Source organism: Lytechinus pictus, chromosome 3 (assembly GCF_037042905.1).
Source record: "Lytechinus pictus isolate F3 Inbred chromosome 3, Lp3.0, whole genome shotgun sequence".
NCBI classification, from domain to species: Eukaryota; Metazoa; Echinodermata; class Echinoidea; order Temnopleuroida; family Toxopneustidae; genus Lytechinus; species Lytechinus pictus.
The window spans coordinates 53,492,146-53,506,373 of record NC_087247.1 but is presented as its reverse complement, the minus strand read 5'-3'; the positions used below and the strand labels follow the sequence as shown (position 1 = coordinate 53,506,373).

The following is a 14,228-nucleotide window of genomic DNA, read 5'->3' as shown; positions in this document are numbered from 1 at the left end:
CTACCCTCCAAGAAAACACCCAGGCAGTGGCGTAGCTACGGGGGGGGGGGGGGCACGTGCCCCCCCCCTGAGATTTGGTGTGCCCCCCCTGAAAAAAATTGGCGGGCCAAAAAAAGGGAGAAAGAAGAAAAGAAAAAGAAATAAGAGGAAGACGAGTGAATAAAATAATTTTTGGGGAAGACTTGTAAAAAAAATCTTTCATGTTACTAAATAAAATTTTCTCTCACGCTTCGCGCTCGATATGATTCATATTTTGCTCAATAGGCTGATATGGAGCTTAAAAAATATCAAGTTTTGAAGTCAATGTACAAAACATATTTCAGCTCAGACATCGAGCTTTCAGCATTTTTTTCATTTACAAATTTAATGCACTCTGTAAAAAGTATGTTAATATGGTCTACATATCAACATTTTTAGCTCACGCTGCATGCGTGGTCGCATTATTTGATTTGCCAAGTTCCTATTGTCTTTGTGTATTCCATAAAGTTTTCAAAATATCAATTTTCAGATGTGACTGTCAAAACTTATGCCTATTTAGCGCTGCGCGCTCGCATTTTGATTGGTGAGTACTCTATATCAATTCTATATAAGCAAACAAAACCCCCAGGCCTTTTCATTACATTTTATTTTTAAAAAAATCAGCTCGCGATTTGCGCTCGCAATACAAAAATGTATTAACCATTGTAATGCGTAATCATAATTTTAAAATGCTTAAAATTTCTAGTTTTCAAGCCTTAAAACCAACAACTTCCACACTGTCATACGCATATTATAGATTAACAAATAAGAAAATATCATTTTCATGAAATTCCTATTAACTAATTTGGGTCTTTTCAGAATGGAATATCGACAAGCTTAGGAATAATAGGAAGATAGTCATCATTTTCATATGACAAAATCTCCTTAGAATGTCCCGGTCCTTTGTTAAAACAATAACAAAAATATCAGCTTGCGCTTCGCGCTCGCATCATTCATTAAGTGTGAATGTGTGATCCGCATCCACTTCTCAATTTTCCTACACAGTACTTGAAATAGTGTTTAAATTAACCTTTTTCAGATTGTAATATCAAATGTTTTCAGCTCCTCTTGCATTATTGATCTTCATGATTAAAAAGATGTATTCAGAATGCCCAGATTCTAGGTCTAAATCTAGAAATAAAACGCGCGCACGCATGTTTATTGAGACAGCCTGCATGTTCTTTATTTAAAATATGCTTAAATTATCCAGTTGCAGATCAGAATATCAATAATTGTCAGCTCGCGCTTCACGCTCGCATTATTAATGATACCCAATTAACCATATCTTACAAAATATGTCCCGCTTTTAGGTCTACTATAGTATCTCAATTTTCTTCAGGCGCTCGCATTAATTGTTTAATTGCATACCTATCCAATTTATGATTACAGAAAGTGCTTAGAATGTCCTTTTTTTGGTTGGAATGACAAAAAGTTTTAGTTTCGAGCTTCGCGCTCCCATTATTGAAATATGTACCGTATTTGTGGGTAGCTGTAAACAGTCCTTAAAGGACAAGTCCACCCCAACAAAAAGTTCATTTGAATAAAAAGAGAAAAATCCAACAAGCATAACACTGAAAATGTCATCAAAATCGGATGTAAAATAAGAAAGTTATGACATTTTAAAGTTTCGCTTAATTTCGCAAAACAGTTATATGCACATCCTGGCTGGTATGCAAATGAGGAGACTGATGATGTCATCCACTCACTATTTCTTTTGTATTTTATTATTTGAAATATGAAATATTCTCATTTTCTCCCCATTGTCAAGTGATACAACGATTGATTACTCCCTGAACATGTGGAATTAGCATTATTTAATACTATATGGTTCAGTCAAGTTGGTCTTTATTGTCAAATCTATAAAAAATGAAATATTGTATAATTCAAACAATAAAAAACAAAAGAAATAGTGAGTGATGGACATCATCGACTGAGTCACCTAGTTGTGCATATCACTGTTTTGTGAAAAATAAGCGAAATTTTAAAATGTCATAACTTTCTTATTTTACATCCGATTTTGATGAAATTTTCAGCACTATGCTAGTTTAATTTTTCTCTATTTATTCAAGTCAGCATTTTTCTGGGGTGGACTTGACCTTTAACAAGTCCCTTTCCGATCATGCTAGAACATTTATTAAAAATTTCTGCTATATAGCGCTTGGCGTTCGCAGTAATTATCAAGTTACATACGCATCTTGTTCAGGGTCACAAACATTGCCCAGAATGTTAAATTTTCAGGACAAAATACATGAAAGATTTTAAAAAAAATCGCTCGCGCTTCGCGCTCGCACTTTTTTATATTGGGCTTATGAGATTATTTCATATTTATGTTGTTTTATAAGAATAAAGCTAAGAAGCGACTGATCAGGGAAAATATAGGTGAAGATAATTTTGGGCCCCATCCCCTATTGGCGAAAGTCGGATCCGCCCTTGTGACACATACACACACATACATTAAAAAATGTGCCCCCCCCCCTGAAAAAGCAAGGACCCCCCAGTGCCCCCCCCCCCTAGGAAAAAAATCCTAGCTACGCCACTGCACCCAGGCCCAGGAGGGGCCGGCATGGATATGGGGGAATGATGTCTGAAGGGGCCAGGGGGGGGCAGCTAAATGGTTTGGGGAAAAAAAATAAGCCAAATTTGAATTAATTTACCAGATGGATTTGGTCAAATATCTACATTTCAGCACACCAATGTACCACATGGGCCGCGGAAACGGGAGGAGGGGCTAAGGGGGCTTCACATTTTTTCAAAAAAAGAGTACAAAAATAATTATAATTTTTGCATGTACACCCCCCCCCCCCCTCCCCCACACACTTCCAAAACCACCTGGTATACAGGGGCCGTTCGCGGTCTCTGTACCGGATATCAATCGAGGGGGTGCTATTTGTATCACCTGCAGAAAATCGTGGGGGTGCTTTAAACAGCACCCTCGCTTTCCAGCTGGCCATGAACATGATAAACTACGTACCCCTATTAAATAATGCGAGCTTCGCGCTCGCATTATTTCATAGTTGAAATATGTATCGTCTTAATGGCTAACTGCAAAACGTCCTTAACAGGTCCCTTTCCGATCAAGCCAGAACCCATATTAAAGGACAAGTCCACCCCAACAAAAATTTTATTTGAATAAAAAGAGAAAAATCCAAAAAGCATAACACTGAAAATGCATCAATAAAATCGGATGTAAAATAAAAAAGTTATGAAATTTTAAAGTTTCGCTTAATTTCACAAAACAGTTCTATTCACATCCTGGTCGGTATGCAAATGAGGAGACTGATGACGTCATCCACTCACTATTTCTTTTGTATGTTATTATATGAAATATGAAATATTCTAATTTTCTCCTCATTGTCAAGTGAAACAATGATTAATTCCTCCCTGAACATGACTTGTGTAGATAGCATTGTTTTATACTATATCGTTCAGTCAAGTTGGTCCTTATTGTCAAATCTGTAAAAAATGAAAAATTGTATAATTCAAACAATAAAAAACAAAATAAATAGTGAGTGACGGATATCATCGACTGACTCACCTAGTTTTTGCATGTCACTGTTTAGTGAAAAATAAGCGAAACTGTAAAATTCCATAATTTTCTTATTTTCCATCCGATTTTGATGAAGTTATGCTAGTTTGATTTTTCTCTGTTTATTCAAATCAATATTTTTCTGGGGTGGACTTGACCTTTAACAATTTCTGCTCGCGCTCCGCGCTCGCAGTAATTATCTAGTTACATCTGCATCTTGTTGAGGTACACAAACATTGCCCAGAATATTCAATTTTTCAAGATAAAATGGCAAAATACATTAAATTCCAAAAAATTTCAGCTCGCACTTCGCGGTCGCACTGTTAAAATAGGGCTTATGAGATTATATCACTTTTTTATGTTGTTTTATAAGAATAAAGCTTAGAAATGACTGTTAGGATATCAGCGTTTTGCCCCCCCCCCCCCCAGATAAAAGAGAAAAAAGGACAGGGATAGGGGTGAAATATAGGCCTATTATTTTCCAAATGTTATGCCAAAATCTATCACAAACTTTGATTTTTGTGGTAAAATTTCAAAATCTTTGCTCACTCGCTCGCAACTTCTAGCTATTAATTTTACACGATACGCCGTATCGAGCCCCTTCAAAAATTTTGGCTCATTATACGCCACTGGGACAACCCATTCAAAGAAACAAACAAAAATCAACTTTGAGCGGCCGATCGGGGAGTATATGGGTGAAAAAATTCGGGCCCCCCAGATTGGCGGGAGCTGGATCCGCCCCTGTAACCGTATTAATATAACCGTCAATATTCATAATCTTTCTTTTATCTATATAATGTTATAAATAATTATAGTTATTCACAATAGATAACAGTATCAGTTCTGTACATCTTTCGTTCATCAATTACTTTCGGTTTTTTTTTTTTCGTTCTTTATTTTCTTTCTTTTCTTTCACTTTATTTATTATTTCGTTAATTCTTTCTTTCCTTGGCATCGATCATCTCCTTCTTCCTCTTATAATGAACTAAACACAACATCAAAAGTAAGTTCCCCCCTAAGAACCCCATCAAATCGTCCAGTACATAACAAAATAATTCAAGTTGAAACCAAGCATGGGATATAGCTAGGGTTGTTAGGAAGTGTTTTTTCGAAAATAAGCGACATCAGTGACTTAACAGCTGAATGAGCACAACATAATAATAAATGACACTTTTCAAAAACAGCAAATCTGCGTTTAAATGATTTGTTTTGTGAAAATTGCAGTAATGCTTGCTTTCGCGGCTTAAGAATCACAAATTAAAGACAGTAATTTTCAAATTCGCAAGAGTGATCTAAATTCATTTCAGTTCATTTTTAATGTGATCAATCATGAAGTGGAAAGCAGTTTAATAAAAGCATGCCAAGGTTGCACCATGTGCCATCTTTTCACATTCAAAGTCATGCTTAGTCAGGATTCCATTCATGGGACATTACAATTAGGAGTCATTCCTAATATTATATGGATAATTAAACACACATTCATAACAATAATGTGCAGCAATGAATTGTAGGCCTATACAACCAATAAAATTATTGACCAACATACAGTCTTTTACACCAAGCACAGCACTTCCATTGCACTAAGTGATCATGCCCTAGACAACCCCAGACAAATGTTGATTTGAATAAATAGAGAACTTACTTTTGATGTTGTGTTTATAAATTTACCTCGAGTGACGGGGTCATCGTCCTTGGATGTACTCGACCTTAGTTCTATAGAGGCGATTGTCCTGGAGATAGTTGTAAAGGGTAATATTGTCCAGGTGCAGTTGTACTGGAGGGTATATAGGGGTGATTTTCCTGGGAATAGTTGTCCTCTAGTGGTGATTGCCCTGGGGTAGTTGTCCTGGATGGTAGTTGTCCTATGATGGGATGAATAGAGATCGAGTAGTTGTCCTAGAGGTGATCCTGGAAGGTAATTCTCCTGGGGGTAGTTGTCCGAGGGTTAGTCATCCAGGGATTTTTTTCCTCCGGGGTGGTTGTCCGGGGTAATTGTCGAGGGGGACGTTGTCCGAAGTCGATATCTATTATCTCTAAACAGAAGCAGACTAATATATATTGTGCAGATTTGGTGAAATTCATCAAAGAATAACCAAGTTATATTTTGATTTTTCAATTTTAGATTTGTGACAGCATACAAGCAAGAGGTCCCCATATGTTGTGCCGGGATGTCATTTAAATGCAGATTTCTCCGACAAATAGAAAACAAAATTGCCTATATAGGCCTGTACAGTGTGTCCCAGGAAAAGGGAACCGTATTACGGTGTTAGTTTGTGCCATCATAATTAAATTTGCTTTATGAGATGAAAAGATATAAGCCTATGATTCCACTCTTTCGTCACTTTCGTGCACCTGAGCCAATCTCAACGTTCATAATGCATGCATGGGAGAACAATGGAAATTGGTGCTACCAAATATCAATTTTTAAGAGAAAATCACGAATTTAAGTGAGTTTTTATGGCTTTTACTGCTATCTATTCGAAAAACAAAGTTCATAACTAATTGAACATCCACCTTTTCCTCTTTTATATGCGATCTTGTGCGTGATTATGATTGAAGTATGCATGGTCGAGAAGAAATAGCGTTAAAACTGCTTGATTTCTACCTGCAAACGGCAGATAATGGGCAACCGGTGAATGCGCGGTGTGATTTTGTGGTTGGCTTGAAATTAATGATATGTTTGAATTCTTTCTTATTTGTAAAATTGCTTGAAATTATGACCCACTAAAAAAATAAGCAACTTTCTCAGCCAAAATGGCTTTCTAGTCTATACACTTGTAAAAAAGTGATGAATCCCTTTTCTGCTTCACCCTCCCCTTTAAACATGTTCCGCAGCCCTTGTGGCACATAGCAACGAACGAAACGACTAAGAAAAGTTTGAGGTAAAAAAATATCAAAATCATTAGGCCTATTTACCATGGAAACATGTTCCCAGTCCGCAACAATAAAGGACTTTCCTTCCCCGCGGCCCGAACAGCATCCATCGTTCGTCTATTGTCTGCTGCTTTGTTGGAAAAACGAAATTAATGACTTTTCGGCGGATCGTCGACTGGGTATGAAATGAGGCTTGTTTCATGCAACTTTTTATCGACGATGCGTCATTTATATTTTACGAATAAGGTTTCATATAGAAGAGAAAAAGGTGGATTTGTTTTCCGAATAGGTTACTCAAAATCGTTAAAATCATAATTTGCTCGTGTTATGAAATTTTGGTAGCACCAGCTAGCCTGAAACCACTTGGAGATGATACACATACCAATTGCAGAACTGACGCCGCCTTCAATCCACATTCAAAGGAGGGTCCAGTCCGAGCCTGCATCAGTCCGGCTGTCAAAAAAAAGTGTAAACAAAAAAGGAGTCGAGCCGACTCCGATCGTCAGTCCACTTTCGGCGGATGTGTATCACCACCGATAGGCCCTATTTCCAATATTTTCTTTGGCAGCGATGTGCCCCCATATTGTCATTTGGCATACGGCTAAGGTGAAAAACCACTAAAATATGTGGACAAATCACGGAATTTTAATCCCCATATAGATAATAGGCGACGAGAATATCTAAATCATAAAATACGAGCGCGAAGAGCGCTCGTATTTTATACTTGACATTTTGAGCTTTCTTTGTAATCTCACTAAAACAATTAATGCGAGCGCGAAGCGGGAGCTGAAATTTTGATTTGTGCAATAAATTACGCATTAAAGTAAGCGACCTCTTGAGAACGAATAGTTTTTAAGGCAAGTAGTTTGCAGCAGCATACAATGAATAAAAACATATTTCTTGCAAAATTAAGTTTTGCAAGTAGCAGACTTTGGAGGACTGAATTCAAAGTGCAAATTGAATCTAAGTTTACAAGACATTTAGGCAGATTGATTTCTATTTTAGTTGATTTTTTTACCCGTTCCTTTTCCTTACCTGTTTCCTTTCTGTGCATTTTTCCTTCGTCATTTCTCCACCCCCCACCGATACGCCACTGCACTCCAGAATGGAATTTGATAGGTGGCTAACAAATAAATATACGATACAAAATGTATAAGAAAATTTACAATTCACATGGTTTCAATTTACAAATCCATTTAATCATAACTGAACTATAAGTGGATATACAATAATAAGTATTCTTATAAACCACCGATAAAATGATACTGAATGAACGTCGATTTTGTAAACTTTTGAATGAAGAATTACATAGAAACATCATAGCTTGGGTTGAATTACATTTTGTCAGAGATCATAATCATTATGATAGAACCTGGTGAAGCAGGGTTAAAATGATACCAATGTTTCACGTTTATCAATGAACCCTACTTAATATTTAACATGCATGGATAACATGGGTAATTAATAAATTCCTTAAATTTTAGTATTTTTACTCTATATAAAATCATTCATTCCTCTAAAAGGAGTCGTCGGGTGATAAAAATAAAGAAAACTTAATGTAGTAAAATATCAAAATAAATTATCTTAAAAATAAGAAATTGCATACAACAAATGTGTTTTAGCATTATATGCCTCTTTTCATAATGTACAATACTGGCTGTATATGTCGCAAACTCATTTTTATCTGAAAGATCTAATCCCTTATAAAATTCCGAATAATTATCTTTCCTATTTTATATAAAGATATAAAACATTGTTCAGATCCTTGACAAAATAAAGAAACCCTATCATTAATCTAACTTGTGAAACATGAACAATTAAAGCATCAAAGACATCCTTTATATAATGTATTTTATAGGGGGAAAATAGCTTTCATGTCGGCTACCAGAAGTGAAACAGTCTCTCGATGTTTTCATGATATGATATGTCAGTTACACACCTTAGTAGTCAGAGTTGTTTGAGTAATGATCTTCCGCTGACTGACCAAGTAGCGACAAATACACTGGCATTCAAAAGGATAATATACACTCGATCGTACTTTCAACTAATTAGGTAAGGAGGAGGCAGGTATAACAGCGTTTGTTCTATTTATCTGGTTTCTCTCTTATTTTGTAATTAATTAAATTGTAATATTCCATTTTGTACGATACGGTTTCTTTGAATAATATTGCATGATTTGAATAATTGGTTTAAGCAATAGGTTCGAATTATTTTTGTAATTGTTAATTTGTGAATTTGATTTGAGAGGAGAACGATAAAACAATAGTAAGGCGGGTTAAATGACTTGAAGACGACCGAGTTGTTGAAATTCGTCAAGTGGACTTTTTTGGGATAAGAAAAGATGACGAGTTGTTAAAACATGACAAGTTGATTTGTGTAGGACTAAAAGGCAAGATGGCCGCAAATCTTTTAAACTTGGCTTGTCGACTTGTTCGGGACAAGTAAAAAAAGATGACCATTTGTTGGACATATCGACTTATTTGGGAATAGAATATGTAAAAAATAAGTCGATATGAGTTCCAACATTTCGTTAATCTCGTCTCCTTGTTTCAAACAAGTCTCGTTTACGAGTTCCGACAACTCGCTATCTTGTCTCCTTGTTTCAAAGATACGGAAGCTTATAAGTGCTAACCAGATGACGAGATTAGAAGACGAAAAGGCGGAAATGATGAGAAGCCTGAAGGCAAGTTGTTGGAACTTGAAAAGTCGGCTTGTTTGGGACAACAAAAGATTGCGCGTTTTTGGATCTTGGCAAGTTGTTTCGGACAAGACAACGATTTGTTGGATTTTCTTGCTCGTCATCTTATCTTCTGATCCCAAACAAGTCAACTTGCCGACTACCAAGAACCTGTCATGTTGCCTTCTTGGCGCAAACAAGTCGACTTGCGGGGTTCCACCAACTCGTCATCTTGTCTTCTCGTCCCAAACAAGTCATCTTGCCAGGTTCCACCTACTCGTCATCTTGTCTTCTCGTCCCAAACTAATCGACTTGCCAAATTCCAACAACTCGATTTTTCGTCATTTAACTCGCCGTCTCGTTTTTTATCTCGTCATCAGGTTGGCAAATAAGCTTTAGTAATCAATGATTAGCCAGGGACTATAGTTGATTGTATAGTGTCACGTGGTTTAAATACCAATACATTTATCGTGTGAAAGTTTAAGCTAGGAGATATCCAGAAAATGTGAGAAAGAAATCTATGTTTGAGTCGTCTAAGACATTGAAGAGCTCAACGATATCGCCTCGAACCATTGGCAGTGCAATTGTTACACCGACGCTGTTGCTTATTTGTATCGGGTTTACTTTCACAGACCCCCTCGCTCTTTCAACGTTATTAACATTAACGGTAATCGCTGGTCTAGCGTCAGACACCGTAGTCGTGAAAGTTGCCGAGAGATGAAAGATGTAAAGGCCCTTTAGGGAAGTAAGGAAGGTGCCCCTCTCGACGTCGAAGTCATCATTGATATTCAAGGCTGGTGGATTGTAATTGCTGAAAATAGAACCTTCTTCTCTGCTTAGGTTTCCGGCAAGGGAGACCGAGAATGCACTCTGACGAACTTTTGGTGCTGGTGAGATGGGTGTATCTGAGAAAAGAACATATTTAATATTATTTTTTAATAATCATAACACATTACTTAGTTCAATATCAGTCAACTTAAATTAGTTTTAAATTAACAAAATACATTTCAAGCTTTATTGAATACCCATGACTTGATTTACACGCATCCAAATCTGCAAAGTAAAATGAAACATTATCTTGTAAAATTCGCACAGAATTAATGATAATCATATTGCGTGTCGCCTGGCGAAAAATTATTTTAAGTAGAAATGATCCCTTCCTTCACCCTCGGGAGGATTACTTACGATAAAGTAGGAAACCATTATAGATAAATGGATTATCTGCGGTGCCAAAGACGTCAGCTTGTCCTGGATTGTCGATGAATACACGATCACCGCGTCGCAGATCTGCGACGACGTGTGTCGTGGTGACGCTTCCATCGCCAGTGTCATCGAGGGTGACGAGAGTTTGGTTCGATGTCGGATTGGCACTAGGGATCACGGTCAAAGTAAGATCGGGATTGAGGAAGAGTACACCTGGTCGGTGGATAACGAAAACGTAAACGCCGTCATCATCGACTGTGAATATCCCTGTGGATGTATCGAATGAATTGTCATCACGGAGCAACACGGGGCTAATAAATCCAGATATAGCATTGAAGTTCTGAAAAAAAGACAAACATATGATTCATTCAGTATTTGAATAGAAATGATGCATGTCATTCAAACAAATTCTCGGACATTGCCATACAGAAGAGGAGGGAATGGAATTGTGATGGATAGGAATATTTATCAACGGATTCATTTACATTAGTATATCATAAAACTTGTCACCGACGTCGCTAATTAACCTTTCGATAATCATTAACCATAATGATGCCGTTTTTATGGGTCACATAAACAATATGCAAAAGTTGCCCCCAAAACCAAACAATTGTATTTTCTAAAATAATAATTCTTTTTAAGAGTCGCTCATTTACTGACTGCCAATTAGTTGTAATTCAGCCGAGTTCAAAGAAATTCTAAAAATGAACATTTCCAGCATGTCAGGGCAAGTATTTGATTGCGATTGTTCTAAATGTCTAAACTCTGTTATGTACGCAGTCCTACTTAAGACGTTATCCTTGTTCAAAAAAAGAAGGCCGATATATCGCAAAATAATGTCGATACGTTTCTTATTCAAAAGATTGCTGATCACACGTCACAGAATTTGCGGAATCACTACGCAGATGCTTTCTATAACGCAAAGAATCTTTTGTCAAAAGTCTTTCAATGACAAAACAGCCTTTGTCCTTTGTCGAAAATCTGTGAAGCAAACAGGGCCGTCGCTAAGGGGGGGGGGGTTGGAGGGTGCGACATATCCCCCTCCAAATTTTGGATATCGTCGGTAAATCACAGCGCTGCCGTCTGGAAAAAAGGACGAGAAGGGAAAAAAAAAGGAGAAAGAGTAAAGAAAAAGAGAAAGAGAAAGAAAAAGACAAAAAAAGAAGAGAAAGAGAAGAAAAAAGAGAGAAAAGAATTAAGGACGGACGGGAGAAGGAAGGAAGGAAGGAAGGAAGGAAGGAAAGGAGGGAGGGAGGGAGGGAGGGAGGGAAGGAAGGAAGGAAGGAAGGAAGGAAGGAAGGAAAAAAGAAAGAAAAGAATCAAATTTTACCTGTGGAGGAGCGGGAGAAGTGCTCACTGGCGTCGGGGAAGGTGTAGGAGTTGGAAAGAGCAGCTGGGTGGACGAGACAACATTCTGAGTATTGGGTGGGCCTGGGGTCTGTAGAGTATAGGTCATCGTTGGTACCGGGGTCATCGCTGGAACAGAACCCATGGACGGCTGAGAAAAGAGTCCAAATGACGACGAAGGAAACAGATAACTCGACGACGAAGAAATCAGTCTCGACACCACAGACAATTCGGGGTCAACGATGCTGAATGCGGCATCGTTCAAGAATTGTGACACTGCCTCAACTCCTTTACCCGTCCACTGCAACATCAGCAGAGCGATGACGATAACCACAATCTTGTTCTTTCTGCAATCTTAAATCAAAAGTTTATGGATTTTAATCCTAGATCTTTCATATTTATCTTGGCTTCTCACTTAGATTGGGCTTCTGTAATTTACTAATTCTGTTTGAGAAGTGGTGTAAATAAATGAGTGGGCCTAGGCGTACTAAATTTATAAAATGAAAACGAGCTTTACATTTTCGAAATGGGAGTTCATCGAGGCGTAAATAATTTAAACTGGGTTCTAAAAGAAATTGATCAAACTTCACAAAGGTATACTGCACAAATTCCATTCAGTCTAAATGAAAAATTTGTGTTTTTCAACAAATTTAATAAATTGGGGCCTTTCATTTTGAAAGCAAACCGTTCGCACTTATTTGAAGATATTATATATTAGCAATGTGATATAGACGTACTAGTTATATACTAGTCATATGAAGGGCCACAACTCTGGTCACTGCCTTGCCCATTAACAATCGTATATTCTAATTGTTCTTGAAATCTTTTCCATAATATATTGGAAACTTCTTAAATATATATTATTCCGTAAAATTTTAATGATATATAATTGCAACACGTTTTACTTACCAGCCATGGTTTTCATCGTGTAGGAGCTCGGTTATAGATTTCACCCAAGACGACCATACAAAGTCCTCTCCTTGCTATGCATTTGAATACGATTATTTCCTTGAAGATCTATTTCGAGAATAATTATAAAAGATCCCGCAAATGCTGCGCGTAAACGAAACTCCGCACAAAATATTCAAATGTTTTGCATACTCACTGAACATTTTGAATTCCTGGCAATCTTAAAGCTTGTTCGGAGTTTGTCAAGCATTACAATTACAGGCAATATAAGCAGAATGGATAGACATTTTTACCTAGATATTCAAATTTTATGCGTACTTTTTATGTTCTTAACAACGCGAAAGCTTGCCAGACACAGCAACAAGAAATATTTGCACGTTGAATTCCAAGTATTGTAGTTTATTCATCGCTAACAAGTTAAAGAATATATTGTTACTAGATTTCCGGACAAAATAGGCGATCCGATTGTATTAGATTGTAGAGTACCTTTTCTCCGTGAGCTGTCTTGCTTTTTGTCATTCCTATATAATGAGAAGCCCAAACTCTCTCTACATTATCTGAACGAAACTTGAAGGAAACTAACCATATGGGCCCGGGGGGGGGGCACTTACATTGCCGAGTGGATACCATGCGCGACCAAAAAAAAAACCAAGTAAAAGGGATGTCTTTTTCAAGATAGGGCACGTTACGTACGTAACATAATAAGGGTGTCAAAAAACACTAAAATAATGAAAAAAAATTTATATTTCGTTAGGAAAGCTATACGTGTTTATATTTGCACTTAATGAAACGAGATTAGATGATAGCATCAATGATGGTGAGGTACTTATACCAAATTATGAAATAATCCGTAAAGATAGAAATAGAGTAGGAGGTGGAGTTGCAATTTACATCCACGAAACTTTGAAATTTACGCTATTAGAGCATGATTCTTTGTCCTCGATAGAAGCAATAGCGATTGTTACTCATTTAAAAAACACTCAACCTATTATATTTGTTAATTGGTACAGACCTCCTAATTCCCATAGTGCGGTTCTCGATTACTATGAACAAATGTTATCTTTTGTTAGTGGATTTAACTATTCAATAATAATAATGGGAGATGCAAATTTTGATCTAAAACGCCCGAGTAATTCACAGACTTTGAAATACAATCAAATCAATAGTATTTATTCGCTAGAACAAATTAATACTTCTAAATATACACGAATAGTGGGCGGTTCCGCAACACTAATTGATCATATGCTTACAAATTCTATAAATAAAGTGAGGTCTTTTGGTGTAATCGATAATGGGCTTAGTGATCATGCTATGAGTTTTCTCATTTGGAAATCCCATTCAATAGGTACCCATGAAAAATATATTACCTTCAGGAAGTGTAGAAATATTGATATCAATCGTTTTAAGTCTGATGTTAAAAACCAAAATTGGAATGAGATAGAAAATTTTGATGATATAAATGATGCGGTAAAAAGGTGGGAAGAACTTTTGCTAGAGGTTGTGGATAAACATATGCCATTTAAAACTAAACGTGTAAAGAATAAACACTCTCCCTGGCTTAATGAACATCTCTTCAACTTAATGAAACAGAGAGATCGAATTAAACGTAAAGCTAAATCTAAACAAGAGGAAAGGTTATGGGTAGAGTATAGGCGCTTAAGAAATAAAGTCACC

At 36.9% G+C, this 14,228-nt stretch overlaps 1 protein-coding gene across 1 annotated transcript; it reads right to left on the bottom strand.

Annotated features, from left to right (window-relative positions):
* Positions 1-7,595: 7,595 nt before the first annotated feature.
* LOC129257007 (uncharacterized) lies at positions 7,596-13,081 on the bottom strand. Its single transcript, XM_054895240.2, has 4 exons — positions 12,555-13,081; positions 11,629-11,999; positions 10,281-10,638; positions 7,596-10,000 (listed from the first exon to the last, which is right to left on the bottom strand). Exons 1-4 carry the CDS (start codon positions 12,568-12,570, stop codon positions 9,576-9,578), a joined length of 1,170 nt encoding a protein of 389 aa, XP_054751215.2. The 5' UTR covers positions 12,571-13,081; the 3' UTR covers positions 7,596-9,575.
* Positions 13,082-14,228: the final 1,147 nt, after the last annotated feature.